This window comes from Trichoderma atroviride, chromosome 2 (assembly GCF_020647795.1).
Source record: "Trichoderma atroviride chromosome 2, complete sequence".
Taxonomy (NCBI): Eukaryota; Fungi; Ascomycota; class Sordariomycetes; order Hypocreales; family Hypocreaceae; genus Trichoderma; species Trichoderma atroviride.
In genome coordinates, this window is record NC_089401.1 from 2,396,225 (window position 1) to 2,420,436 (window position 24,212).

The window sequence follows — 24,212 nt, forward strand, 5'->3', positions numbered from 1 at the left end:
AGTGCAGCCGCCGCAATCCACTAAGACAGGCCGGCCGTTAGCGCCAAAAGCACCCCATGGCGCCCTCTTTTTCGAGGCCTGAAACACAAACAAACTCGTTCCATCATCGATACGCCCGCGTTACACACGAATGGCTTCATCCGATTTACACGTACATATTCAGCGGTAGCTGTGCAGCATGTTACTCATCAGACTCCTCTATCTCGATCTCTTTGATTCTCCGCTAATTGTTCAAAGGCATCAGAGTGTACGGAGTACTACATAACGCTCCTAGATGGGAGTATAATAAGATAAAACGTTCCCCAGCACCCCAACTGCCTATAGTTCTACAAGACAGAGAGTCTACATGCATGCATAAAAGAAGCCATTTGAACCAATCAATGTCATATACACCAGACTTGGAAGTATTAGCAGCGGTAGCAGCAGTAAAAACTGTAGCACTGCCATCACCCACTCCTCTACTCTCGCTCTTCGTATCTCTGTACGTATCCCTTGTATGCCCACGCCGCACTCCCCAGAAATACTTTATGCAAAGAAACATTGCATACAAGCTTATTACCATACAGAAGTGCTAATTCTAGAAGCTTACGTTATTACCAGCTCAGCACGCACATGCACTTTGACTCCCGTGCATTAGCACCCGCTGGCTGATATCAGTAGATACCCAGTAAGAATGTGACTCCCTCATCATCACAATACCCTCCTCTACCTCTCTCTCATGGTCTCACTCATCCAATAGGCCGTCCCGTCCTCAGATCTACTTATAGCAGCAGATAATGCCAAAACACGAGCTTCAATGCATGTATGTGATATTTGCTAGACAGGCAGGAAAACATGTTCCAAGCTGTTTACAAACTAACACCATGTGGATCTCCCAACGTTGACGTACTTCAAATGGGCCGTGAGCTCCATATCAGGGTAGGCAGAAAAGAACAGAAGCAAAAGCTCGTTTTGTCTCGCATTACCACCACAGTAAGCAGCCATGGAACCATTACGATCCAAACAGAAAGAAAGAAAGAAAAAAAGCAAGAGGCTTCTATCGTGGCGTCGATCCTCACGCCCATCAATCAGCAGATACGAAGTGCCCTTGGCCAACTCTGGCTCCATCTACCAGGGGTTGCGCCTAGTCAACATCCATCCTAGCCCTTTTGTGCCTATTTTTAAACCCGATGCCAGGCCACAGGGCCGGGGTCCCTGTCGTGGGACCCCCTTTTGGCGCTGGCGATTGGACATTGCAGCGTGGTATTCTGCATCAAGCAGCGCATATTGTGGCTTTTATATGCACCCATCACTCGTATGAGGTGCCTTTACATCACCTGTAATGCCATCTTTTGTGGTACTGCTTCTTCGTACCCATCAAATACAGGTATCAATTGAAGACACTAATCCCATTTGCTATACACGACATTGGGCTTCCAGCGCACAAAACAGTCACGATGGTTTCTCCCCTTCCTCTGATAGCACCACGTCACAAGCGTCCGTTCATCTAACCCACCATTTACGCAACCGCGTATACGAGCTGCGTGTACAGAAACGCCTCGCCTACCAGCCGACCCAGTACGTTAGTGCCCGGGGCCACTACCTGGCGAGAGATCTCCATCAAGATTTGAACCCCCAATTCTCGTACCTGTCTTAATACGAAGTTTTCAAGGCCAAAGAATCCTCCTTCCAGCTCGTCTCTATCCGCAGGTTATGCCCCAATCAAGCCAGTTCCCTCCGCAAAATAACTAAAAGTGTTTCAGAAAAGAAGTAAACGTCGTCTTTCTGCTGTGAACAGCTCTTGCTGGGCATGGATTAAGTTGCTTGATCATATTCCTGCAGGCCACTTTTCCAGGCTCAACTGGCCCCCCCTGGCCCTGCTGCTTAAAAACGCAGGACATTTCGGAAGTCCAGACGTCCAGCCCCAGCGACCTACTGCTTGCATTACCGGTCCGGCATCACCGCCTTGTATATCCACTTTTTACCACCAGATGCCAAATCTTCCATGACGTTTACCTGCTACCTTGCGTGTAGTGCTCCGTAATCCGCTCTGTTCAAACATCATCCGGATCTCTCGGCCACATCGCCTTCAAAGCCTCGGATATAAAGTGAACTCGGCAGATGAGTTGTAGTTACTATTGAGTGAGAAGCCGTTGCTGCATGGTGAGCATGCCCAGTTGCGTGCTCGCTTTTTTCCTGTCTCTTCAGATACGCAGTAAAAGGACTTTCACAATAAACCTCACCACCCAACATATCTTCGAGGAAGTAGTTATTGGTCAGTAAGTGCGGTCTTCTTACCTTTGACGACCGATCGTGGCTTGTGTTCCACTTCAGTCGCCTGATTCTGTGTCTGCTTCCACGAGTCAACTGCATCCTGAAGACGGGATGCTATCTTGCCAGCTTCCTCCATGTTTTCAAAAGCTCTTACGTTACCCCTGTCGTCTGATATAATATCGTAGCCCTGGAAACAAGTTTGTTTTGCCAAAGTTTTGACCTTTTTCAGAGAGATCTTACGAGAGATTGAGGTATTATACATAGCCAGGTAATTTGGTGTCACTGAGAGGGGAAGTCGGCGAGATGACAGTCGCCTCGCAATGCCATGGCTTGCTTGTGAACGCCGCCTCTTGATAAGATAGAATCTCGGATCTTCAAGCTCGTCATCAGTATCTCTAAGAGGTGCTCTTTTTGGGGCATTATCGCAAACAGGAGCCTTGATTGGTGGGCGAATATCTCGCTGAGGAGTTGCTGGGAGACTATCGCGCCCATTTGACTCATCTCGGGCCGCCTTGGGCCGTGATATGGTTCCAAGAGATCGACTATCCGGCAAAGGCGCTTGCATAACATGAGAGCGATGACTTGGTCCATGTGAGAGGAAATTCGGCTGTGAAGCATTTTGCCGGCTGGTATCCGGTTGCGATGCTAGTTCAAAAGCATTAGTCGTGCTGTCTTCCCGACGATTCAGCCCTTGAACTCCTTGGAAGTATGTCTGAGGTCGGTTATCTCTCAGGTTGGCTCTCGACATGTCTAGTTCTCGGTCCGTCGCCTGGTTATGTGTCGCTCGCCGCCGGTTGCGATTCTCTCCTGGCAGTGTAAAAGCTATTACTCTGCTGGTTGGCGGAGCTCTGGGCCGAGGTCGCACTGCGGTATTTCCTGTAGGGCTTTCTCTCTCAGAAGGTCTCCCCGGAGGTCTGAACGGAGGGTTGGAGGATCTCTCGTTTCGTAAAAAGCTAGACGGAGGGGTTGGCCATTCCGCAATATTTCCTGGCTGGCGTGGAGAGTGAAACGCCGAGGTTTCTTGATCCAGCAAAGGCAGAGTAGGAACGAGTGAGATTTGCTGGGCTCTCTCTTCTCTGGTATTGACGTTGTTTGTCCTCTCTATATCATCATCCAATGTTGCTGTCTCGAGCTCTGTACTAGACACATCTGATTCCGACTCTGGTTGACCATTCATCGCATTTAACATGGATCTAGTCAAAGGCTGCAAAGGCATACGGTCAGCTGTACCGGGAGGTGATTCTGGGAGATTTCTCTGCAAGGGGTTTCCCTCGGTCGCCGTCTCATCAGTTGCAATCCGAAAATCGTCATTCTTCCGCGGGAGTAGATATCGTTCAATGTTCTCTGACGCAGAAATTTTGGGGACTTGTGGCTTCTGTCTAGGTGGGATTTGAGCTGCAGTGATGAGTGAACAAGGCACTTGTATATTAACGCTGTTGATTGTGCTGTCTTCGTCGGTAGAATTGCTGCTGGTACGAGACATATTGACAATCTTTGATGTCCTCATCCTAGTTAGTAATGCTTCACTTTGTGACTCCGGCTCACGAGGTAAAGGCAGTGATGTAGTGGTTTGAGCGGCTGCATGGTCTCCTTGTGATGTACTCTGAAATGAGTCCAAATCTTCCACAGCGTATATATCCTCACTATCCTCAAAATGCCCTACTGAGTTCCGCATCCCCTCTTCGGGCTTCGAACGCTTTGGGGCTGAAAAAGGGTGTTCCACGTATCGCTCGGCATATACTCGCTGGCATAATCCCGTAAAACTAGCAATGATTTTATTTTCGTCTCCAAATAAAACTTCGTCTTTCAGCGGCGCAACGTTCGCATCGTAACTATAGGCTGGACAGCGAATATTGAGCCGTAAAAAAGGGTTGGGTATGCTGATACCAGATTTTGTGCCATCTGTGGCTCTGTTTAAATGGTTTTTGAAAATGGCTGTGATTGTCTTGGCTATGCCACAAGTAGCTGAGAGTGGCCTTGAGTCGACTGATAAGTAGAGGCCTTTGCCTTTGACGGCATGGACGTCAAAACCGGGCTTTGGCATGAAAGCTTCCAGTATAAAATCTTCGGCTACCTGTTGGCTGGCCTGGGGGAGTTCGGCTTGATCGCATGCGGAATTACGAGACACATGGATACAGCTGCTGGCCAAAGGCTTTCCGAATATCTGTAGAGCGGCCTCGTTGATATCTGCCGCACAAGCTGGAGCATATGACCAGCTGCCTGTAGCCTCGCCGAGTACTTTAAATGATAACCTGAGAACAGGCCGAGCTAACACATATGCTTTCAAGAGATCCCTGGTAGATTTGATGTACTTGGCGCTGTTCTTCAAAGAATATTGCTTTCTAGGGGGCAACGTATCAAAGAGCTTCGTAACTTGGACGGTTGTACCAACGGGAGCTGATGCAGGGGATCTATTCTCCGCTCCTCCAACAGCGCGCTTGAGCTGTAAACGAGTCGCCACCACATCATTTGGTGTCCGAGTGGTGATGGAGACGGCAGCGAAAGTGTTCATTGCTGCAAGTGCTTCGCCGCGAAAGCCGAATGTTTCCCTAGCTCTTGATCCAAGCTCATCAAATGCTCTCAACTTGCTAGTATGAGCTCGCCGGCCCAGGGCATCAAAGTCGTCGATGTCGATTCCATGGCCATCGTCTCGGACTCGGATCGTATCAAGATGGTTGGAAGAGACTGCAACTTCAATATAGCTGGCTCCAGCGTCAATGGCATTGTCAATGAGCTCCTTGACCACGCCGCAAGGAGTGGTGATGGTAATTGAGGAGCCTAGAGTTCGAACAGTGGACTGGGGAAGAGCTGATATGGGCATACTGGTAGAGGTTGAGATATGTGACACTTTGGAAAAGTTACAATGAAAATATGTGACACTTGGGGAAAAGTAACAGCATCGCAACAAAGATCAAGGCTATCGAAACGAGAGGAATCATTGAAGATGTTTGAACGTCAAGCCTACCATTATTTCTACCTACGTCTAATTATTTGCCTAGGCGGTGACTCTTGACCCATCTCTCCTTCCCAAGTTGACTCGACGAAAACTGAGCAAAGGAAGCTGCAGTCCACTATCATGTCAGCCAGGTACCTTGGCACAGCAAAATCAAGCCAAGAGATACTACTAGTAGGTACCTGAGACAAATCCACGGAAGGCACGCCCTGTAGCTGCCTCGTAATCACGCAGCCCACGAATGACCTGCTCCCCGAGTCACCTGCCATCCAGTTCCTGCACCAGCAAAATGACGTTTCCGCTCCAAATAGCTCAGAAAGGTACTTTCGTACCGCCCGCCTCTACCCCGCCGTCTCAGGCTTCTGCCCCGCCGGAAATCATCAGTCAGCGTCAGCTAACCAAAGCTCTAAGCTTCATGAAGGATCGCCATTGCAATAGCTTTTGGTCCAACTAATTTACTCAGCTGCATATTCCTTCTTTTATTTCCTCTTTTTTTTTTTTTTTTGGACCATTCAAACTCGAGCTTAACAACACTCACTTCAGCATCTTCACCACCAGCCAAAGTCACCATGTCTTCCATCAAGGGCCCCGCTCCTCAGCACCACGACGGCTCCAGCCTGCGCATCGGCATCGTCCACGCGCGCTGGAACATCGCCATCATCGAGCCCCTCGTCGCCGGCGCAAAGGCCAAGCTCCTGGAAGCCGGTGTCAAGGAGTCCAACATTGTCGTCCAGTCTTGCCCCGGCGCATGGGAGCTTCCCATTGCTGTCCAGCGGTAAAATTGCCTTTCCTCTGCCTCCTCTCCCACCCGAGGACCCCTCCGTTGCGATTATTCCTCGAAAATAACTGACATCTTTTCCTCAGGCTATACTCTGCTTCTCAGATCCAGTCCAATGCTTCCGGCGCCCCCTCCGCGACCGATCTCCTCGGCGCTTCCACCCACGACCTAACCGCCCTCTCCGGCAGCGACTCCAGCAGCGGGCCCTTTGACGCAATCATTGCCATTGGCGTGCTCATCAAGGGCGAGACCATGCACTTTGAGTACATTGCCGACTCTGCCTCGCAGGGCCTCATGCGCGTCCAGCTCGACATTGGCATCCCCGTCATTTTCGGCATCTTGACCGTGCTCAACGACGAGCAGGCAAAGTCCCGCGCGGGTATTAGCACAAGCGCCGAAGGCAAGGGCCACAATCACGGAGAAGACTGGGGCTTGGCGGCTGTCGAGATGGGCGTCAAGAAGAACGAGCTGGCTGCGGGCAAGATTCTTGGCTAGGATTGTAAAATAGTCCGAAATAGAAAAGAGTTGTAAAAAAAAAAAAAGAAAAAGAAAAAGAATGAAACAAGAGCAAAAAAATATCACAAAAACTCATTACCAAGAAATAGGCACGCTGGCAGAACACTGGCAAAGTATCTATAGAGTCAGATACCGACTCCATGGGTTCAGCTAGGTATTACGAAACATCTCACGAGTAGGACAATATCCAATAGTAGCAGTGAACTATAAAGTTTGACAGAATATAAAAAATAATAAAGACGCGCTTTGGATACATTTGCTTTGATTCCCGTATATCAATCCTATGCTTTTTATCTTTTCTCTCTTCATTCTCCAGCGCTTGTAGTGTACTAGTAGTCATGACCATCCCTCTTGCCAGACAAAGGAAATAGGAGAACAACTCGTTGCAGACAAATTATTCAATTACGGCGTAGAGCCATTTCTATCATGCGTGACGCGACCCCGTCCCAGATAAATGTTCCCACCAAAAATTTGACGCCCGAGGGGACGTCCAAAAAAAAAAAAAACATCTAGCTTGCCAATTAATATTTTTTTTCTCTTTTTATCGAGTCGCACCGCATAACATGACGGACCATGGTATCCAAGCATAGCATTAGAGGAGGTCTCAGTTAAATATCCCAAAAAAAATTATCAACCTTGTGTTCGCCCATATCCAAAACAAGGCACAACACACTCACACGTACTCACAAATTCACACATTGTTCCACAGAGAGAGAGAGAGAGAGAGAGTGCACACCCATGTTATCCATACACATCTGTTTGTTTGTTTGTTTTTTCGCCCAGAAGATGAGACAAAGGAGACGGGGAAAACAGACACGAACAGGATCGATACGACACTCGCTCAGATCACTGAGCTCAGATTCTTCTTGCTTCTCCACAGAGATCTCTTCTTGTCTCTCTTGTCCTTCATCGCCTCCCAGCCTTCCTCGTCGTCCTCGTCATCAGAAGCTGACTTGTTCACAATCCTCATCGAGGTCTTGTTCTTGCTGTCATAAGCGGACAGAGCGCCTGAGAACGATTGAGACTGCATATGACCAAGTCCGGCCGGGTTCACGGCCTGGGAGACAGGTCTATAACGGTTGGGAAGACCAATGGTGCTTCGCTCTGATGGCGCAATCGAAGGAGCATATCCTTGATGAGATGACCGGATGGAGCCGGCGTATCCGGGGTGAGGCATAGGTGAAGCCATAGGTGCCGAGTTTGGCTGCACCATACTCATTGTTCGCATGCTACCATAGTCACCACGACGAGGCTCAAGAGTCTGCTCGCCCATCATGGAGTGTTGTGAAGAAATGTCCACCATGGAATGATTACCCATGAGGCCACCATAGGGCTGTTGATACGGTGACTGCAGCTGCGGTGGTGCCTGCTGTGGCCCGCCGGTTTGGTTTGAAGCCATCATCTGCATGAATTGCATCTGCATCTGCATAAACTGCGACATTTGCTGCGTCATCTGGAGCTGAGCCTGGTCGCCCACAGTAAGCATCGGTGGCGGTGTCATCATGTGAGGAGCCATCATGCCCGGCATTCCACCTCCCATCTGCTGCTGGGCATACATCATATGCGCGGGGATACCAGCAATAGGATCAATTGCAGTGCCTCCGGGTGTGTTGTAGCCGCTGCCCATGAGTCTTGAGGGGTCGACACTTGGGCTTCCGCGCCGCATCGCTCGCTGGCGTTCCTCACTAGCAATTACACCAACAAGGCCTCCAGGAGGAAGCGGTGACGGGGGCTTGGGGCCCATACCCATTTCATTGAAGGATAGAGATTCTCTGATAGCAGGTTGGGCAATGCTTGCTCCGACAAAGGGATCCTGAGGCAAATTGCGTGCAAATGCTGGAAGGGTTGAGTGGCGTCGGGCAGCAGCAGATTCTCCCATTGATGACGTCGGACGCCCCGGCATGAGCATAGCTGAGGCTCGAATGTTGGGGTTTGATCCCACGGTGCTGAGCCTAGTGGGAGGTCGGTTCTTGTTGGGGAATCCATGCGCCTGCAAGATGGCAAGAGGAACCTCCTCGTCATCGTCGGCCTCATCCTCCGCTCCAGGCACGCCGGACATGGCAGACGCTGCCGCCGGGTCAAGGGAAGGATGCTTTACATGGCTGAGCTGCGGTGCGCTCATTGAAGCCGGGATGCCAAGCCCGTTTGTTGGATTCGTTTCACCAGTTACCTTCATCATCTGCTGGCGATACACAGCCATGTGAGCTTCCTGCTTTCTTCTCTGCTTCACCTGTTGCTTAGACTTTTCAGCCTCGTCTTCGTCATCGTCGTAGTTGATGTCGTCTTCGTCATCATCCTTGGCAGTGCTGTTTGTCCTATCATGACGGATTTTATCTTCTCGATATTTTTCGAATTCCGCAGGGGTCATGACTTTGTTTCGAGGTGCGCCATCAGGAGGAGGGATGTATCGGGTGTAGGAGGGGACAGGGGGGCCGGGCTCCGTCTCCCCCGTTGTTAGAATTGGGTGCGGGCTTGGCTCGCGGAACTACGGTAAAATTATCCTCCTCTCGCCGGTATCGCCCCTGCTGGGGGTTTTCATCAAATTCGTCATCTTCAGCCGACAGGAGCTGGATGGCAGTGTAAGTTTCCTGGAGGAGCTTTGCATCCTCATCGTCTTGTGCTTCTTCGGGCTGCGCATGCTCTTGAATTGGCGACTGCCTCTGCGGTGGTGGCGGAGGCTGGTGAGTGGGCGCCTGGCGAGCTGGGGGTTGCTCAGGTGGTGATACTTTCCTGACAGGCGCTTGTCGAGCGGGAGACTGGTACCGAGAAGCTGAATGGTTCGGAACAGGCGGGGGGTCTTCATCGTCTGATGGATAATCATCGCCAATGTCGTCGTCTTTGGGCGAGTTCCATGCGCCGAGCAGCGGTTGGGCCGGCGTCGCGGTGTCCGGGCTGTATGGCACCTGGTGGTGGGTTTGCGGGTTGCCAGTGAGGAACCGGGGAGAAGCCAAGTCGTCGTTCTTTACCGTAGCCATGCTGGCCCTCTTATCGAAACCTGATCCTGAAAACATTGATCCAAAGTCACCACCCATGTCTATAATAACGCTGGTATCGCGGGGAGCTGGCTTGCGGGGAATGATTGGGGCCTGCGTGTATGTAGTCGTACCTCTAGATCCAGTGCGTCCTGGTTCAGCCATGATGGGCATGGGCGGCGGCAAATCCGGCATGGGGGGGGTCTTCCAGCGGCGGAGGAATGCTGTACTTTTTCTGTCCACCAAACGAAAAGGTCCGGCCAGCTCGGTCTAAGAACTTGGATCCGATGGATTTGTTTCCGCGGCCGTGTATATCCGACGATGAGCTCTTGGGTGGCCCATTTCGATGGTCGTCGTGGAACAGGTTGCCTGCGCTAAAGTCCGCCGAGGAGGGTGCCGTCGAGGCATTGCTATGGCGCGAAGAGGTATCAGTGGACGTGGTATGCGTGGTATTGGACAAGCCGCTCCCACTTTGCAATAGAGTCAGCATATATATAATACGCCAAACATCATCAATGAGTTACATGGCTGAGTGTCTCGGGTATCGCTATAAACTCCTCCCCCCTTTTCTTCTCTCCACCTCCAGGAAAATAAAAAATGAAAAGATTCAGAAATGCAACAAAGGAAGCAACTCACCGGTTCGCCTTCATATCAGAAAACATGTTGTCGTCTGCCTGGAAATCAGGCTTGGCAAGCATAGCTCCGCTGGCTCTGGCCATCTTGACGCCACCGTCAAACGATTTGACGCCAGAGTAGTCGTGGCGTTCCAAGACCCTGAATGTTCCTTGTCCTGGGGGCGTCACCTCAGCATTTTCGAGTTCGTCTGCGTTGCTTTTCCGCCTAGCAAAGGCAACCGAAAATCTAGGCATGAAGGCCGCGAGATTGGGAACCTTGGGTCGAGATTTTGACTATACCTCCCTATTCGCAGCTCGGCGGCGATCTTTTTTTTTTTTTTTCCGACGCTGCCTAACAATTTTCCGTCTGCCGAAAGGCGGGAACCGGTCAGCAGGCTTAGGACCCTAGCGATACGAGGTCCGGTGATGGACAAAGGCGACGTCTGAGTCGAAGTGGCTGTCACCAGTGATTCGCGTCAGGCTCGTTGGGCGACACAAAATCCAGTTGGGTGGCTGCATAAAGCAATAATCAATATTAGCAAATGGTCAGCTGATGCATCTCTTTGTTTTGTTTTCTTGGGTTTGATGGTTTCCTCCGTCGGCCAGTGTCGAAACAGATGAAGGTTGAAAACACAGCACGGATACAGCAGAGATTGATTGCGCCGGTTGACTTGCAAAGGAGAAATCAATAATGCTCCTTGTTGGTAAGCTGGCAGTGGGCAGGTATTTCTGGCTGAGACACGACCAGGTGGTTGGCCGGGAGCGTCCGGCATGCGCGAAGCTAAGCAAAGAAAGGTGTAGGACTCACATTAATCTCGGAAGTACAACGCGCGCAAGAGCACAGGCTCTTGGTACTTGGTTCCAAAAGGACCCGATGAAGAGGGGGAAAGGATGCAAAAGGATGCAAAAAGGTGATGAGTAAACGAGGGTGGAAAAATTAAATAGATGGATGGGCACGATGCAAGAAATGTTATAGTACTCGGTAGTGAAAGGGGGAGAGTCAAAGAATACAATAGAATAAAATGCCCAAAAAGTTACAAGTAGCGATAGATGATGCCAGAAGAAGCGCAAGCAAAAGCCAAGAGACGGCGCGGAGAGCGAAAGGTATGTCGATGAAGAAAAGCCCAGAGAGAAGGTCAAGAAGATTCAAGTCGAACGAGTGAGCAGCCGAGGCAGCTATCAAAGAGAGGGGGAAATGAGCCAAACGGATCAAGTCGTGGGCTATACGAGGCAGTACAATAAAACGCAACTTGTCGCTGAGAAAGACACACCCCGATCCTCGATTTCGACGTCGACGGGCGATGAAAAGAGAGCGGCGGGAACAAGACAGCGTACAGAGTACGGCAAGAAGGGGTTGAAAGAAGAACAAGAAAAAAAAAAAGGGATGTCAACTTCAGGAGAGCGACGGGAGGAGGCCAGGCGTTAAGATGCGTGCCGGCTATTGACTGGCTAGCTCGTCCATCCATCCCATCCCATCAACCATCCATCAGAATTGGTCCCCTGTCGGCCGGTCTGCGTTCTGCTAGGCCGATCTCGTAAGCCATGGGTAGAGGCCGGAGTTCACTTCTCAGGTAGCCCGCCAACCCGCCCCTATCCCTGCTTTGCGCTGCCGTCCCCTTCTGGCGTCCCTGGCCGCACACGGAGAATCCAGCGCCTCTTGTCGCTAGCCATTGCGGTGGAGGGCAGGGAAGACTGGATGCGAATCAGGTGGTGTGGTTGGCTTTCCGGCTGCGACAGGCGTGCTGGGAAATTGCCCGGGCCTCTGACGGCGGTGGAACGGGTTCTGGCCACTGGGCGGGCACAAGCACAGCGCAGCAACAGCAACGACAGCAACGACAGCAACGGCACGGGACAGCAGCAATCGGCGACGCTCGCTCCAGCACAGCACCAAGAATGCTTGTGCCGCGCCGTAGCTGCTGCTGCTCGCTGCCCTCAACGCTCCTCAGATACGAGTGCCTGGAGCATCAGCCCGGGCGGCAACCGTGTGGAGGCTGGGGCTTAGTCCAGTTAGCGGGCGGTTATCACGGGTGGAGCTGGTGGGCTGGCTTTCAGTTGATGCACCGTGAGGTACGAGCCCGTCAAGTACATGAGCAGCACGAGTGGGATCCATTCCACTGGAACCCATCGCCGGAGCTGGTGGTTTATTTTGGTCCGGCATACTGTAAGCCTGCGTGCCTTGCCAAGAGCAGCAGGGCCACGGGCTCGTGCTACGGCGAGCAGCGTGGAGAGCATCTCGTGCTCACGCAGACATCAGACAAGTTGCCTCTAGAGACTGGCCTGCATCGACACAGCCCTTGCCGGACAAGGCCGCCAGCGACACGTTCATGATCTCGCGGATTACGACCTGATCAGCGAGGTGCGTGCATACTGTAGGCAGCTTGGAGCGTATGCACATGCATCGCAAGCATGTACCGTCGCACGGGGTAGCATTTAACTGGAGCCTTCGTACATGCATGCATAGGCGCAAGAGATTTGACTTTGGGTGCTGGCGTTAGGGGTGCACCGTCCTGTTGCTTGGCATGCTTCCGAAAAGCTTCAAGGGCTGATTGCAGTCAGCGAGCATGGTGCGCTTGAGTACAGGCACGCCTGCTTATACGGAGTATTCCGGAGAGCTTCTGCTCGTACAGCAGCAATTCAGCTTGGGCGGGCGAAAGCTGCGCTGTTGGCACCTTGTCCGAGCTGGAATGTTGGCACCATGGGTATGGTCCCTAGTAAGTATGGGAAAAAATAGAAAGACCCAATCTGGAGAGCCCTGTCCATATCATTTGGCTTCGTTTCTTCGCCTCTCTTTTTTGAAATTTTCCCCCCCGAGAGGGGACATCGTGTTCTCGGCCTCTGCCAGGATAGCCATGGCAGCGAATAACTGGGGCGCCAAAGCCGCGCAGCCAACGGCGAGTAAACGTGCGGCTGCTGCCCAAGCCGACCTGTCGATGAGCTTTGCTCGATGCGTGGTATGGCGTGTCAAAGTCTCAGCTGTCTGGCTCCAGGGGTAAATGGTCGCCACTGGCTAGCGCGGCTCTTGGCTGAGGTGAAAGCAAAATCCTCGGGTTTTTAGATGGAGCAGCAGCCAGTTCTTCAGCTGTGCAGGCGTCGAGCACAACATGTCCCAGACGCCTAATCATCGAGCCCGCCACTTCCGAATTGGCGCGACGGAACACCACAGACTCGGAATAGTCGAATACTTTTCTCTCCTTGTCTCATTGCCTCTCTGCCGAGTGCTACGCCAGGTACTCGCACAGGTCTGGTATCTCGCGCTGTAACTCTCCACTGCAGTAGTCGCCTTTTATTTTTCCTCTGTGTGACGGGCGCTGCCAGAAACCTTTTTCCAGGACAATCAGACGTGTGATGCAATACGGAAGCACAAGGCTCTATTCCAGCTTGGAAAAGGCCCATTGTCGATCCTAGAGCTTTGGCCGGCTGCGTCAACTCCAGGTTGATGGCAGGCGTAGCAAAGGAATCCATGGCCCTCGGCGTCACGGCTGTAGGGCCTGGCAATCGGCACTGTTGATCTTCAGGGTGAGCAGAGATCACCGCGCTTCTGGAGAGCGATCGGCGCCAACAAGCTTTTCTCGAGCAATCGAGACTGCGTAGATACGTGCAAGAGTGTTGTGGAATGTGGACGGGGTTCCACCTCCACAGTCGCCGTCGAACAAGAGCCATGGGCTGATTGCGGGCGATGACATGCGCTGTCTGGGCCAGTCTCTCGCCGTCTGGACGTCTGGACAGGCCCACTGGAGACGCCGGCGATGCAATTTTTTCTTCCAAGACTCGCACAATGGCTCCATCCAAAGTCCACCCTGCTGCTCTGCCTTGCCTGCCATCGCAACGTAACCCCGTGAGCCAGCAGTCGCTTCCTCGTACACGCCGGACGGCTATTCGTTCATGCTGGATGGCATCAGACAAGCACATGCTAGTGCACGCTTCGTCCTGGAGCGCATAAAGCTGGATGAGGCATAGTCGGCCGTAGATTTCGGTGGGCCTCTCGATCCTTGATGGACGAATGCATGCGGGGGGGAGAACCAAGGCAAGGCGCCCTAAACTTTTTCCCATGGGCTGTATCAGGCAGGTACATGGCAGCAGCGCAGGAACGGTGCCTGCGATCGGTACTCGGGCTCTTGCCAGGAACAGGCTACCCGGGATCTAGGAACAAAAGTCTACAGCATCAAGATTTTTGAGAAAGCTTAACGGCAGGAAGAAGAAATGTCCAGTGGTTGTCTATATTATCTGTCTCTTTATGATATGCAATTAGATACCTGTCTAGGTTGGTAAAAGGTGATGAACGTGAATGAACTGGTAGGGATTATCAATGCTATGGCGCTACTCTTCCCTACCTTTGACGCAAGACAGCATGCATATAAAGATTCCAGCTGCTCCTGCCCAGCCCTGTAAAGGAGTGCTTGCAGATTTCATCTAGTAAACCGTGCCATCGGAGATTTGAAAAAGAAAAGAAATTGACTTTTTTTTCTCTCATTTTTTTTTTTTTTTCATAAAAGACATGAAGCCAATTCCCAGGCGCCTCTGCCACCAAGCTTCACAGGCATAAAGCAACTCCAGCACGGAGACTGAGTTGCTCTGCTATTCGCCAATTCCCATACGACGAGATTACAAGTTTACTTTTCTTCTCCAGCTGCCAAAGTCTCTATTCTCCCTCGACCACGCACCGCGCCAATCAAGCAGCACGGCTCGACATTTCACCCAGGCATCTTCAGTGGATCGCCTTCAAGTTCAGACTTTTGTCGCAGCTTACGGCACCTGCTACGCCGTTCTGCGACATTTATGCATTCTTGGCGGAGCTGAGTAGAATTTGCCTCTGTTCATCAAGCCATCCAAAGCCAGTGGCAACGTACTTGTATACGAGCGCATTGCCAGTGCCGCCCACAGGGCCTCGTATCAGCCGGATCGGGGCCGAATCCTACTCGCCGGATCGGTGGAAGCGGGCACTTGGAATCGAAGACCAAGCATGGGTGTTTATGCCTGCGCTAAGCTGGCGTCCGGCTGGTACATGCTTGTAATAGTACGCCTCATCGCTGGAGCTGCTGCGGCACCGCACGCTTATGCGCAGGTATTCCCCGACGAGCCGCCTCTTTCCAGCAGAGCCTCGGCGCCGTTCTAGACCGGCCATATCGATCAGAGTTTGTCCACAGCTCGTGGAGATGCAGCCCTTGCCCTGAGCCACTACCGGTAGTATAGGCATAGCAGTCGATTCGTGCCGTCAACTGGACGCATGGGCCAATGACGTTGAGCCATCAGGTCCAGAAACGGGAGGCTTACTTTGGCGGCCTCAAGCTTATAGCCTAACGGCTGGCTAGTACCTCGTATGAATGGGCAATCTAAAACGCTGGGTCGGCGGCCTATCGCCTAGGACAAACAAAGGCAAGGCGCTATTATCCTTTGTCTACGCTTTGCTTGCAGGATTTTCGCGCCTGCCTACGTCATCAAAAGCATTGTGCTACTCCGGCCTCAGCTTCTCGTTATCAACCGCTTCTTCACTTGTGCTCAATTGGCCCTGAAGATCCCGTTGTAGCGCTGGTCCTCGCACAAGTCCCGGAACATGAGCTCACCAACCCGGCCTTGGCTTAGCCACGACGATGGTTTCCACTCTTCTCCTCTGCATACGCGAACAAGCACCCTGACAACATTGATCCGGTCCCGTTCCCAGCAGAGCCTATCGAGCCCTCGGCAGTCGTCTCCGGTGCCGCGCCATCTCGTGGAGGATGAAGAGACGGGGCCTATACGGGCCTCGAGGATGCGCCTTGAAGATGAGGCCATGATTGAGAGGCTCTTGCGGGACGAGCGGCGGCTGTCGCAGATTCTGCACGGTCCGCAGGCGCGGAGCTTGAGGCTCATCGGGAGAAGCAACCCGCGGTATCGCTGGGAGCAGTACTGGAAGACGGAAGAAGAACTCGGCACGATGAGGAAACCGATGTAAGGCCAGCCTCAACAAACCCTTTAAGCATCTGTAGATAGCTGTCCCATCTGCGGCGAGCAAAGTGCATACTCGGAGAGCTGACTTGTTGTTCGCCTTGAAAGACGCGACTTCTACCAGAGGACAAACTCGCTTATTCAACAGTACATGTATATCGACTGTCTTCTTGATTCTTCCATTCCCCATGAGCTCCTGAACGAATATGCGGATGAGCTCGAGGCCTCGGCCTTTAGATCCGTTGACGTTCCAGATACCATTGCCGAAGAAACCCCCCAGGCCTCGTACAAGTCCCAGTCACATCTAGATCAGGCCAATGGAACATATGGCTCCATCAGTAACACCGCCACCGTGCACAATAGCAGCTCATCGTCAACTCTCAAGGGGTCACAGCCCCAGAGACGAACTCCAAAGGACATTTTCCGCTCTTCTGAGAACCTGCCTCTGTTACAGCACCAAGACGACGAGGGCGTCGACAGCGAGCCGCCCTCGCGACCGCAGTCCCCTCAGCCGGCTACACCCAAAGAAGCTGGCCCTCGCCCAAATCTTCCGTGGCTGGAGGATGCTGACTTGGATCACGACGACCCCATTGTGACTTTTGCGATTTGGATCAACCTCATTGCAAATATCATTCTCCTGGCAGGTAAAATTGCCGTCATCATCTCGGTGCCTTCCATGTCTGTCCTTGCAGCCCTGGTCGACGCTGTCCTTGATTTGCTGAGTACTGCCATCGTCTGGACGACAACACGGCTGATCTCCTCAAGCCAGCGGGACCAGCACAATTATCCTGTTGGACGGTCGCGGTAAGTCTTCTACGGCGTTGTAAATTTTGGGGCCTGTTGTTTTGTCCTCTTGTCATTCTAACTTGACTGCCGTAGATTGGAGCCTCTCGGCGTGCTGGTTTTCTCGGTCATCATGGTGACCTCCTTTTTCCAAGTCAGCCTTGAATGTGTTCAGCGACTTGCTGGCCCTGATCACCAGGTCCTCCAGCTGGGAATGCCGGCCATCATCATCATGATAACGACTATTGTAATCAAAGGTGGCTGCTGGCTATGGTGCCGTCTTGTTAAAAATTCAAGTGTCCGAGCCTTGTAAGTTATTTTTTGCGTGTTCGTTGTGGATTCTATCAAACTGACCCGTGCCCTTTGACAGAGCGGACGATGCCATCACTGATGTCGTGTTTAATATCGGCTCCATTCTGTTTCCACTGGGTATGTTCTATTAATCTTCACCCCCTCCACAGATGGCTTCTAGATTTTCTGACTCCTCTCTAGTTGGCTTCTATGGCCGAATCTGGTGGCTTGACGCTTCCGGCGGTCTCCTCCTCTCCCTCGTTGTGATTCTCATCTGGAGCCGCACCTCCGCCCAGCATATCCGCAATCTGACTGGATTCTCTGCCCAGCCTGATGAGCGAAACCTGCTGCTCTACCTCACCATGCGCTTTGCCACCGCCATCCGCCAGATCCAGAACCTGCGTGCCTATCACGCGGGCGACAAGCTTTTTGTGGAGGTGGACATTGTGCTCTCTGCTATTACGCCACTCAAAGACAGCCACGACCTGAGTGAAGTGCTCACCTATTTCCTCGAATCCGTTCCCATTGTGGACAGGGCGTTTGTTCACGTAGATTACTTGAGTTACAACGCGCCGACACACATGCTCAAGCAACCTGCTACATGATGGGGTCAGGTTGATTTAAATTAATTTTACTACAAGAAAGGCAGCTTTGTACGATATTTCCTATTACGGATACCTCGAGATGGCTACGAGGTCCTTGTTTTGGTATTTTTAGATTGGAGAGTTGCTTAATTAGCTGCGCTGGCCGCTGTTTAGATATAGATGATGTTTTGATGTTCCAGGATTATAAGCGACAAAATCAAGACAAGCGAAATAACACTCGTATTTTAATATTGGTTATTAAGAATAGAAACTATCTAGGCGCATATTGTATGCGAAAATATTAACGTCTTTTCCTCTAATGCCTTTTCTCTCATGTTTGAAGCCATAAAGAATAAAAATGTAAACCACAAACAGGCAGGCAGGCTGAATGAAAAGTAGAAAAAAGAAGAAGAAGAAGAATAGCTAGCTTAATAAGGAATGCCGTTGGTAAGCAGCTGGAACTGGTCGTAAATACCAGTACTGTAGCTCGAATAACTCTTCTTGATAAGGTCCCTCATAAAGTCCGCCGCCTCCCGCTCCGTCTTATCCATGACGAAGCGATCCTTGAAGTTCTGCACACTCTCGGGCTTGAAGCACGGCAGCCCACTGTCCATCATGAGCTGGACAATCTGGCTGAGCTTCTCGCAGTACTGGCGACTGGCGAGGAAGGCCTTTATGCAGAGCTGCTCAAAGGCCTTGAAGCTCTGGTGGTCGGTCGAGCCGCCCATGACGGCCATCATCTCGCTGGTGAGCTTGAACGGCGCGCGCTCAAACTTGATGCCGCCGGGGGCGATGTCGAAGCAGAAGCCAAAGTCGATGTGGAGGATGTGGCCGGCGTCGTCAATCATGATGTTGCCGTTGTGACGGTCTTTGAATTGCAGCAGGAAGGAGATGATGGAGTAGGCGGCCATGGACTTGACAAAGTTGCTGCGGGCCTGCTGGAAGCGGAGGGAGTCTTCGTTGCCGTATTTGGAGACGAAGTAGTCGTAGAGCCCGTTGACGGCTTCGCGGCCGAGCATGTCGCGGGAGATTGAGTTTGGCAACACTTCAATGACACCGCAGCCCGGGGCCGTCGCAGTGACGTGGTAGGGGAAGACGAATACGTCGAGGCCGACATTGTGGAAGATGCCGCGGAAAGCAGCAATCATCTGCAATGCTAGCACGTCCTGTCTGCAGTCGTCTCCAACCTTGAAGATGCAGGATTGCCAAATCTCGACCGTGTTGTCTTCGGGTTCTTTGCCTTCTTCTTCTACTCTAGTCCCTTCTAGCAGCTGGTTCTCTTGCTCGAACCCACTCTTGTGCTTCTTGATACGGAAAGTGGCCATGTACGGAGCTTTGGCGTGACTCTGCAGGGGCTTTCCAGACTTGCGATCGATACCGATGACGATGCCGTCTGAATCAATGGGAAGATAGACGCCGACGTCGACCTGAATCTTTCGAAGCTCTTCTTCAATCTTTTGCTTCTTCTCCGGCTTGGGCCGTTTAATGTATGGCTTTAGCTTTCCTGAAATACTGGTGACTTCGTCAAAGAAGGCAAACTCTCTTTGGTAAAATTCTCGGTCTTCAGGAGCAAAGCCGTCAATCATCTTGGTCATGACAGAGTCGAGGGTGGGTTTGATGGCATCGGGAATTTGGGCGTCGTCATCCTTGTACGCATTGGCCTTCATGTTCCAAATGATTTGGTGAGCAAAGTGTTGAGAGAACTGTGCCGTCTCGAGAATGTATCGCTCTACATATCCGAGATTGTCATAACGCATCGACTGGACAATTTGAGGTACGTAGAAGAAAGTAATGTCTACAGGGTGGCTTTCTAGAGCTCGCATGGCGTATTGGATGAGGAAGGGGTGGTCTCTATATGCGGGCAGGAAGAAAGTCACTGCTGTGAGAGGATTAACCGGTTCCCAGAACAGGAGATACTAAGATACATGGGTTAGAGTCTTTCGGGAAAAAAGGGTTAAAGGCGGGAATAAATTGAATTACCTTGAGCTGCGAGCTGACGTCGTCAGGCAAATGTCCACCAAGAATGAGGGGAAGAGCCTCAGGTTCAGATATAGCCCTTTCAGGCATCGCAAGGAGAAGCAGTCTAATCTCGCGAATCAGCCGGGGGTAATGGAATCTCGTTCCTAGCTCAATGGCAATGGCAGGATCCTGTCCCCAGGCAGTTCGAACAAGAGGCAATAGGGCGGCCTCTGTTGCAGCCTTTGACGAGCTGTGGAGAAGCGGCAAATGAGCATGGTGCTGGCCGAGAGGGCTGATCCAAACTGTCAACCGCGACTGCTCATTCTCCAGAAGCAGCTGCAGCAGCTGTTCCTTTGAATGGAGCGAGTTAATACCAGTTGTATTGGCGCCAATAAAGGAGACGACCTTCATAGCAGAAAGGACGTCGGAAATGAGGCGGAACTCAGTCTTTAGCTGTACAAGATTGCTACCAAACGACCACTTTGGCGAGTTTCTAAACCACGAAAGACCTGCTGATAGAATCTTCTCCTTGAGACGGTGCTGGGCAGTTGAGCCGATTATGGTGCTCCAGCGTAGAACTTGGAGACCAAAGAGGACAATCTGAAAGCGCAATTCTCTTGCCAGCGGATGAGACGTACAATCCCTAACAGCGTCAAGAGTCAAGTCTAGCATACGAATAAAAATCCTCTGGATGTCGGGGCAGCCGAGCCTGGTGGCGTTGAAGTGGCTGCTGAAGAATTGCAGCAAACGAGCATGAGGAGACAGGATGTCGTGCACCAACTGCCGTCTCTTTGCCAGCATTTCTAGCTCACTTGGTGCAAACTCTTCCTTGAGGAAGAAGGGATCGGGGTGGCTGAGAGCGGGATGGAACAGCCCAACTTTGCGAGAGATGGACAACTCCCACTGCTGAGCAATAGAATTCAGCAGCTTGGGCTCCAGTCGCGGATTCTCGTTCATCACGCCAAGCCATAGCGAGACGCCCAGCTTGATTGATTGTTTTGTGAACAAAGCGAAAGGGATATTCACCAAGTAGCGAGCAACCGATGATTCATCCTTTCCGCCACGGCACAAGAGGGCAGCAGCTCGCCTCAGGATCTCTCGAACCTCATTCAAGGAGGTGGACTTTTTGCTCAGAATTCGAGCTTCGATGTGAGCCAGAGCAGTAGCGGCATTAGCGCTCTCTATAACAGTGGACTGCACAAACGACGACCGGCGGTTCAAATTCATAAACGATATCAATTCGGATCCACGGTCTGGCAGTATTTCGCCGTAGCGGTACTCTTGCCGAGTAGTGTACTGGGCAATGAGATCAGACGCCGTATTGAGGGCAGTGTCACCAACCCGGTCAAGGGATTGCAGTCTGTTGTCCGTTGATGGAATGATTGATCCAACTTCCAAGGCGAAAGACCGGCCGAGTGAAACATGGCCGTATGCGCCATCGTCCTCGAATTCTGACAGATACGTCTGGAGGAGGCCCTTTACGTCCAACGGCGCCAAATTGATAGCTGCGGTGACCCAGGCTTTTGCCTTGCGGTTAAGGACATCAAGAGTCCATCGTCGGAAATCGTAGTCGTCAGACAGCTCTAGGACCACATTGCCAAGCTTTGAACTGAATATCGACCTTGGGGTGTAGATGTCAGTCTCTGCCTCGAGACAACTCGTCCACAAGAGTGAAAGAAGCTCCAACAAGGCAAAGAGAGACGTCCTATGACATAACGCTGAAGGAACGTCCTTGATAATGCGGTCTGCACAAGCAAATGCAGCCTGCTGGACTCGTTCGATGCGATGACAGCAATTGCAGAAAATGGAAACAAGCTGAGTTGCGGCATACTGGGAAGAGAAACTCGGGTCAAGGCCGATAAGTGTCTTTCTCAAGTATTTGTCGACAACACTCGCGGCAATTCCCTCCATGGTGCTGCTCACATCGCCCTTTCGCATGGCCGGCTCCAAAAAGTACGTCAACGCTTTGGTACAATCGCCAGCGTCGGCACGAAGACTCTCAACCATGTATGCGGCTTGGAGGAAGATGACCTTTCGGTAGCTTAGGCTCTTAATGTCGGCTGCCTTTGTTGGGACAAGCTCGCTGAGGAACTTCTTCTGCATCGCCTCTCGCTCGTTGCTATGTCCCCGTCTGAGAACAGTATTGAGCTCGATGTCACTCTCAACTTGTTCACTGCGCTGGCTGGCCACCAGAGCAGGCGAGTGCACGGCAATCAGGCGAAGCTCCTTGATGTACTTTTTACCACGATCAGTGGTTGTCATGAAGCCATGTACCACAATGTTGAACCACGCATCTCTGAGAAGAGCGTACGAATCGTCGTTTGCTAGTGGCTCCGAGGCGAGATCGTTGCTGGCCATGAACACAGCTAGAGGGTGGAGCAGTTCAGCAATCTCTAGAGCAGCGAGCTGTACGTCTGACTCTTTGGTGGTTTGCCCAGACGCGTGGGCATCTCCCAGAGCAATGATGCTATCCAACAGATGCTCCCAATAGATGTCGAACAAGGGAGAATCGCGACGCAAGCGAGCAGAGATGTGCGCACGGGCTCTTCTGACAGAGCCCAAAAGGAAGTCCTTTTTCTCTACAACGCCGATATGGCAGATCCTCGAGTACAGCCTGAGGAGAGAGCGGAACTCTAGTTGGCCGCCACTCAGAGCCAATGTAGCTGCGCCAGCGATGACTTGGGTATCCACGCTGACGTTGACCTTGTCAAGTTTCTGCAGAAGCATGGACTGGGCAAGAGCAGTAATCTTCTCATCATCGCACGCTGCTGCAATACCGCATATCGCCTGAACAACATTTCCATAGATGATGGCTGTTTCTTCCTCGCCGTTCATCTGGAGAGAAATGGCACTTCCTGTAGAATGTCTATTAACATAAACAGGGGCCAAGCCTGCGTCGCCAGCGGTGCCATTTGCTTGTGGGCCCGTAATCGTTGCGTCGGAGCCTGGGCTCAGCACATTGCCGAGGGTGTAAAGAGTGCTGATGACTGCATCTTTGGAGAGCAGCTTCAGAACATAGGCCAAGCTCTTTGATGCCACTCCCACAGTATTGCCTTGTGGTGCAGTTTGGACCAGGAATCGCGGAAGCACGCGGCTGACAGTCGAAGAAAACGACGGCGCAATGCGGCAGCTGAGAGCTAGGCATTGAAGAACTGTGGACGCCAGAGTTTCATCAGTCATCTGAAGAGGGTCTTCCAGTGCCTCCTGAAGCCAAGTGGTGAGAACATCTGCATCTGCAACCTCTTCATTCAGAAGAGAACAGTTCAAATATGTGATCATGGCAGCAGATTTGACTGCATAGGCAAGCTGTTGCTGAGAGTGCGCCCCAAGACGTACAAAGTCGGCACCAGCTTCAATATAGTTCATCTGCTCCACTGCAAGATTGGCATAGGCCTCAATGGAGCTAACATCAGGTTCTGAGCCTGGCTTTGATACGCCGTTCAGGCTTCCGTCCTTGGACATGAGAATATCCAAGATGTGGGTTGTCCGAAGGCGTGGCCCGTCCGCAACCATCAGAGAACTGCTCGCCAAGACTAGCCACATGAAGCTGCGTTGCAGCAGCATTGCCCCAAGGGGCCTCCCCGAGGCGGCATAATGGCGTAGGTGTCTCTTCCATTCCTTGACCTCTCGGTCTTGGCTGAGAGAGTTGCGGATGGTGGAGAATGCCGTCTCGACCGCAACTAAGAACGGCTCGGAGAGAAGCTGGCGGAATTTTTGTATGAGAAATAGTCGGCCATCAATTCCCCAGAAGTCGACTTGGGCGGATACGGCATCGAGGAAGCCAACAAGAGCAAGGGCAATGGTAGCAGTACGAATTGCATCGTCTAGATGGGGGTTTTCCGGATCTCCAACGTGCGGCGACAGCACATTTTCGGCAACCTTATTACAGTCGTTGGTGAAGTGCCAGATTCCATTGGAAATCTCTTCGTGCAGCTCGTGATAGTTGTTGCCAAGTGACAGCAGCGCGGCCGTAACGTGGAAGGCCAGCGACTCGGTTGGCGAGGGCTCGATCTTGCGGAAGAAGGGCGAAGAAACAAAGACTTGGGTATGGATATCGAGGATGTAGGGGATCAGTCGGTACGAGAGCTTCTGAGCGCTCTGGCTGGACTGGATATTCGGCGCGGTCTTGCACAAAGCGAGTAGGACTTCGAATTCGCGAATAGACTAACAAAGTTGATTGGTTAGCTCCTGGGGACCCTTTCACATGTAAGCTAAAGATGCGAGAAAGTTTGAGCTGACCATGGGGACTCGTCCAATGGAGCCGATTGGCTTCGAATTATGGTTTGCCTGCGCATATTCGGCTGCTTTCCCTCCAGAATTGCACGCTCTGCTGAGGCGTTCGAGATCTGATTTCTCAAACGAGGTCGCGGGTCCGATAGCTGATAGCGAAGCTATCTTCTCCAGCGCTTTGGCGCGGATGTCGCGCATGGTGTCTCCGATCGATGTTTACTGCTTTGATTAAATATAGTTGGAAAAGCAAAAAAAACAAAAAGTAAGCTCCCGTAGAGCTGCGCAGACGACTTTCTGCGACAAAGAATGCAAAAGCCGTCGAGCAGCGCGAAAACACGGAGTTAATTCCAACACCTT

The 24,212-nt window shown here is 51.8% G+C and overlaps 9 protein-coding genes across 10 annotated transcripts; 3 read left to right on the forward strand and 6 right to left on the reverse strand.

Moving 5' to 3' along the window:
* Nucleotides 1–834: 834 nt before the first annotated feature.
* TrAtP1_003579 (uncharacterized protein) lies at nucleotides 835–1,143 on the forward strand (the record flags this gene model as incomplete). Its single annotated transcript, XM_066111944.1, has 1 exon — nucleotides 835–1,143. The coding sequence occupies one exon, from the start codon at nucleotides 835–837 to the stop codon at nucleotides 1,141–1,143; it is 309 nt and encodes a 102-aa protein (XP_065968024.1).
* Nucleotides 1,144–2,248: 1,105 nt separating this feature from the next.
* Nucleotides 2,249–5,074, reverse strand: TrAtP1_003580 (uncharacterized protein; the record flags this gene model as incomplete). The annotated part of the gene is made up of 1 exon (XM_014088015.2): nucleotides 2,249–5,074. The coding sequence occupies one exon, from the start codon at nucleotides 5,072–5,074 to the stop codon at nucleotides 2,249–2,251; it is 2,826 nt and encodes a 941-aa protein (XP_013943490.2).
* A 432-nt stretch (nucleotides 5,075–5,506) lies between these two features.
* TrAtP1_003581 (uncharacterized protein) lies at nucleotides 5,507–6,756 on the forward strand. The gene is made up of 2 exons (XM_014088016.2): nucleotides 5,507–5,981; nucleotides 6,071–6,756. The coding sequence occupies exons 1-2, from the start codon at nucleotides 5,776–5,778 to the stop codon at nucleotides 6,477–6,479; spliced, it is 615 nt and encodes a 204-aa protein (XP_013943491.1). The 5' UTR covers nucleotides 5,507–5,775; the 3' UTR covers nucleotides 6,480–6,756.
* A 585-nt stretch (nucleotides 6,757–7,341) lies between these two features.
* Nucleotides 7,342–8,868, reverse strand: TrAtP1_003582 (uncharacterized protein; the record flags this gene model as incomplete). Its single annotated transcript, XM_014088017.2, has 1 exon — nucleotides 7,342–8,868. One exon carries the CDS (start codon nucleotides 8,866–8,868, stop codon nucleotides 7,342–7,344), a length of 1,527 nt encoding a protein of 508 aa, XP_013943492.1.
* A 22-nt stretch (nucleotides 8,869–8,890) lies between these two features.
* On the reverse strand, nucleotides 8,891–9,532 carry TrAtP1_003583 (uncharacterized protein; the record flags this gene model as incomplete). The annotated part of the gene is made up of 1 exon (XM_066111945.1): nucleotides 8,891–9,532. One exon carries the CDS (start codon nucleotides 9,530–9,532, stop codon nucleotides 8,891–8,893), a length of 642 nt encoding a protein of 213 aa, XP_065968025.1.
* A 97-nt stretch (nucleotides 9,533–9,629) lies between these two features.
* TrAtP1_003584 (uncharacterized protein) lies at nucleotides 9,630–10,341 on the reverse strand (the record flags this gene model as incomplete). The annotated part of the gene is made up of 2 exons (XM_066111946.1): nucleotides 9,630–9,942; nucleotides 10,109–10,341. 2 exons carry the CDS (start codon nucleotides 10,339–10,341, stop codon nucleotides 9,630–9,632), a joined length of 546 nt encoding a protein of 181 aa, XP_065968026.1.
* A 2,859-nt stretch (nucleotides 10,342–13,200) lies between these two features.
* Nucleotides 13,201–14,136, reverse strand: TrAtP1_003585 (uncharacterized protein; the record flags this gene model as incomplete). Its single annotated transcript, XM_066111947.1, has 1 exon — nucleotides 13,201–14,136. One exon carries the CDS (start codon nucleotides 14,134–14,136, stop codon nucleotides 13,201–13,203), a length of 936 nt encoding a protein of 311 aa, XP_065968027.1.
* Nucleotides 14,137–14,571: 435 nt separating this feature from the next.
* TrAtP1_003586 (uncharacterized protein) lies at nucleotides 14,572–17,905 on the forward strand. 2 transcript variants are annotated; one of them, XM_014088020.2, is made up of 5 exons: nucleotides 14,572–16,011; nucleotides 16,117–16,812; nucleotides 16,888–17,100; nucleotides 17,162–17,220; nucleotides 17,284–17,905. In XM_014088020.2, the coding sequence occupies exons 1-5, from the start codon at nucleotides 15,638–15,640 to the stop codon at nucleotides 17,685–17,687; spliced, it is 1,746 nt and encodes a 581-aa protein (XP_013943495.2). In that variant the 5' UTR covers nucleotides 14,572–15,637; the 3' UTR covers nucleotides 17,688–17,905. The 2 variants fall into 2 exon arrangements, with proteins under 2 accessions (XP_013943495.2, XP_065968028.1); XM_066111948.1 differs by having other exon boundaries at nucleotides 14,572–16,812.
* On the reverse strand, nucleotides 17,906–24,186 carry TrAtP1_003587 (uncharacterized protein). The gene is made up of 3 exons (XM_066111949.1): nucleotides 23,865–24,186; nucleotides 19,647–23,789; nucleotides 17,906–19,582 (listed from the first exon to the last, which is right to left on the reverse strand). The coding sequence occupies exons 1-3, from the start codon at nucleotides 24,051–24,053 to the stop codon at nucleotides 18,095–18,097; spliced, it is 5,820 nt and encodes a 1,939-aa protein (XP_065968029.1). The 5' UTR covers nucleotides 24,054–24,186; the 3' UTR covers nucleotides 17,906–18,094.
* Nucleotides 24,187–24,212: the final 26 nt, after the last annotated feature.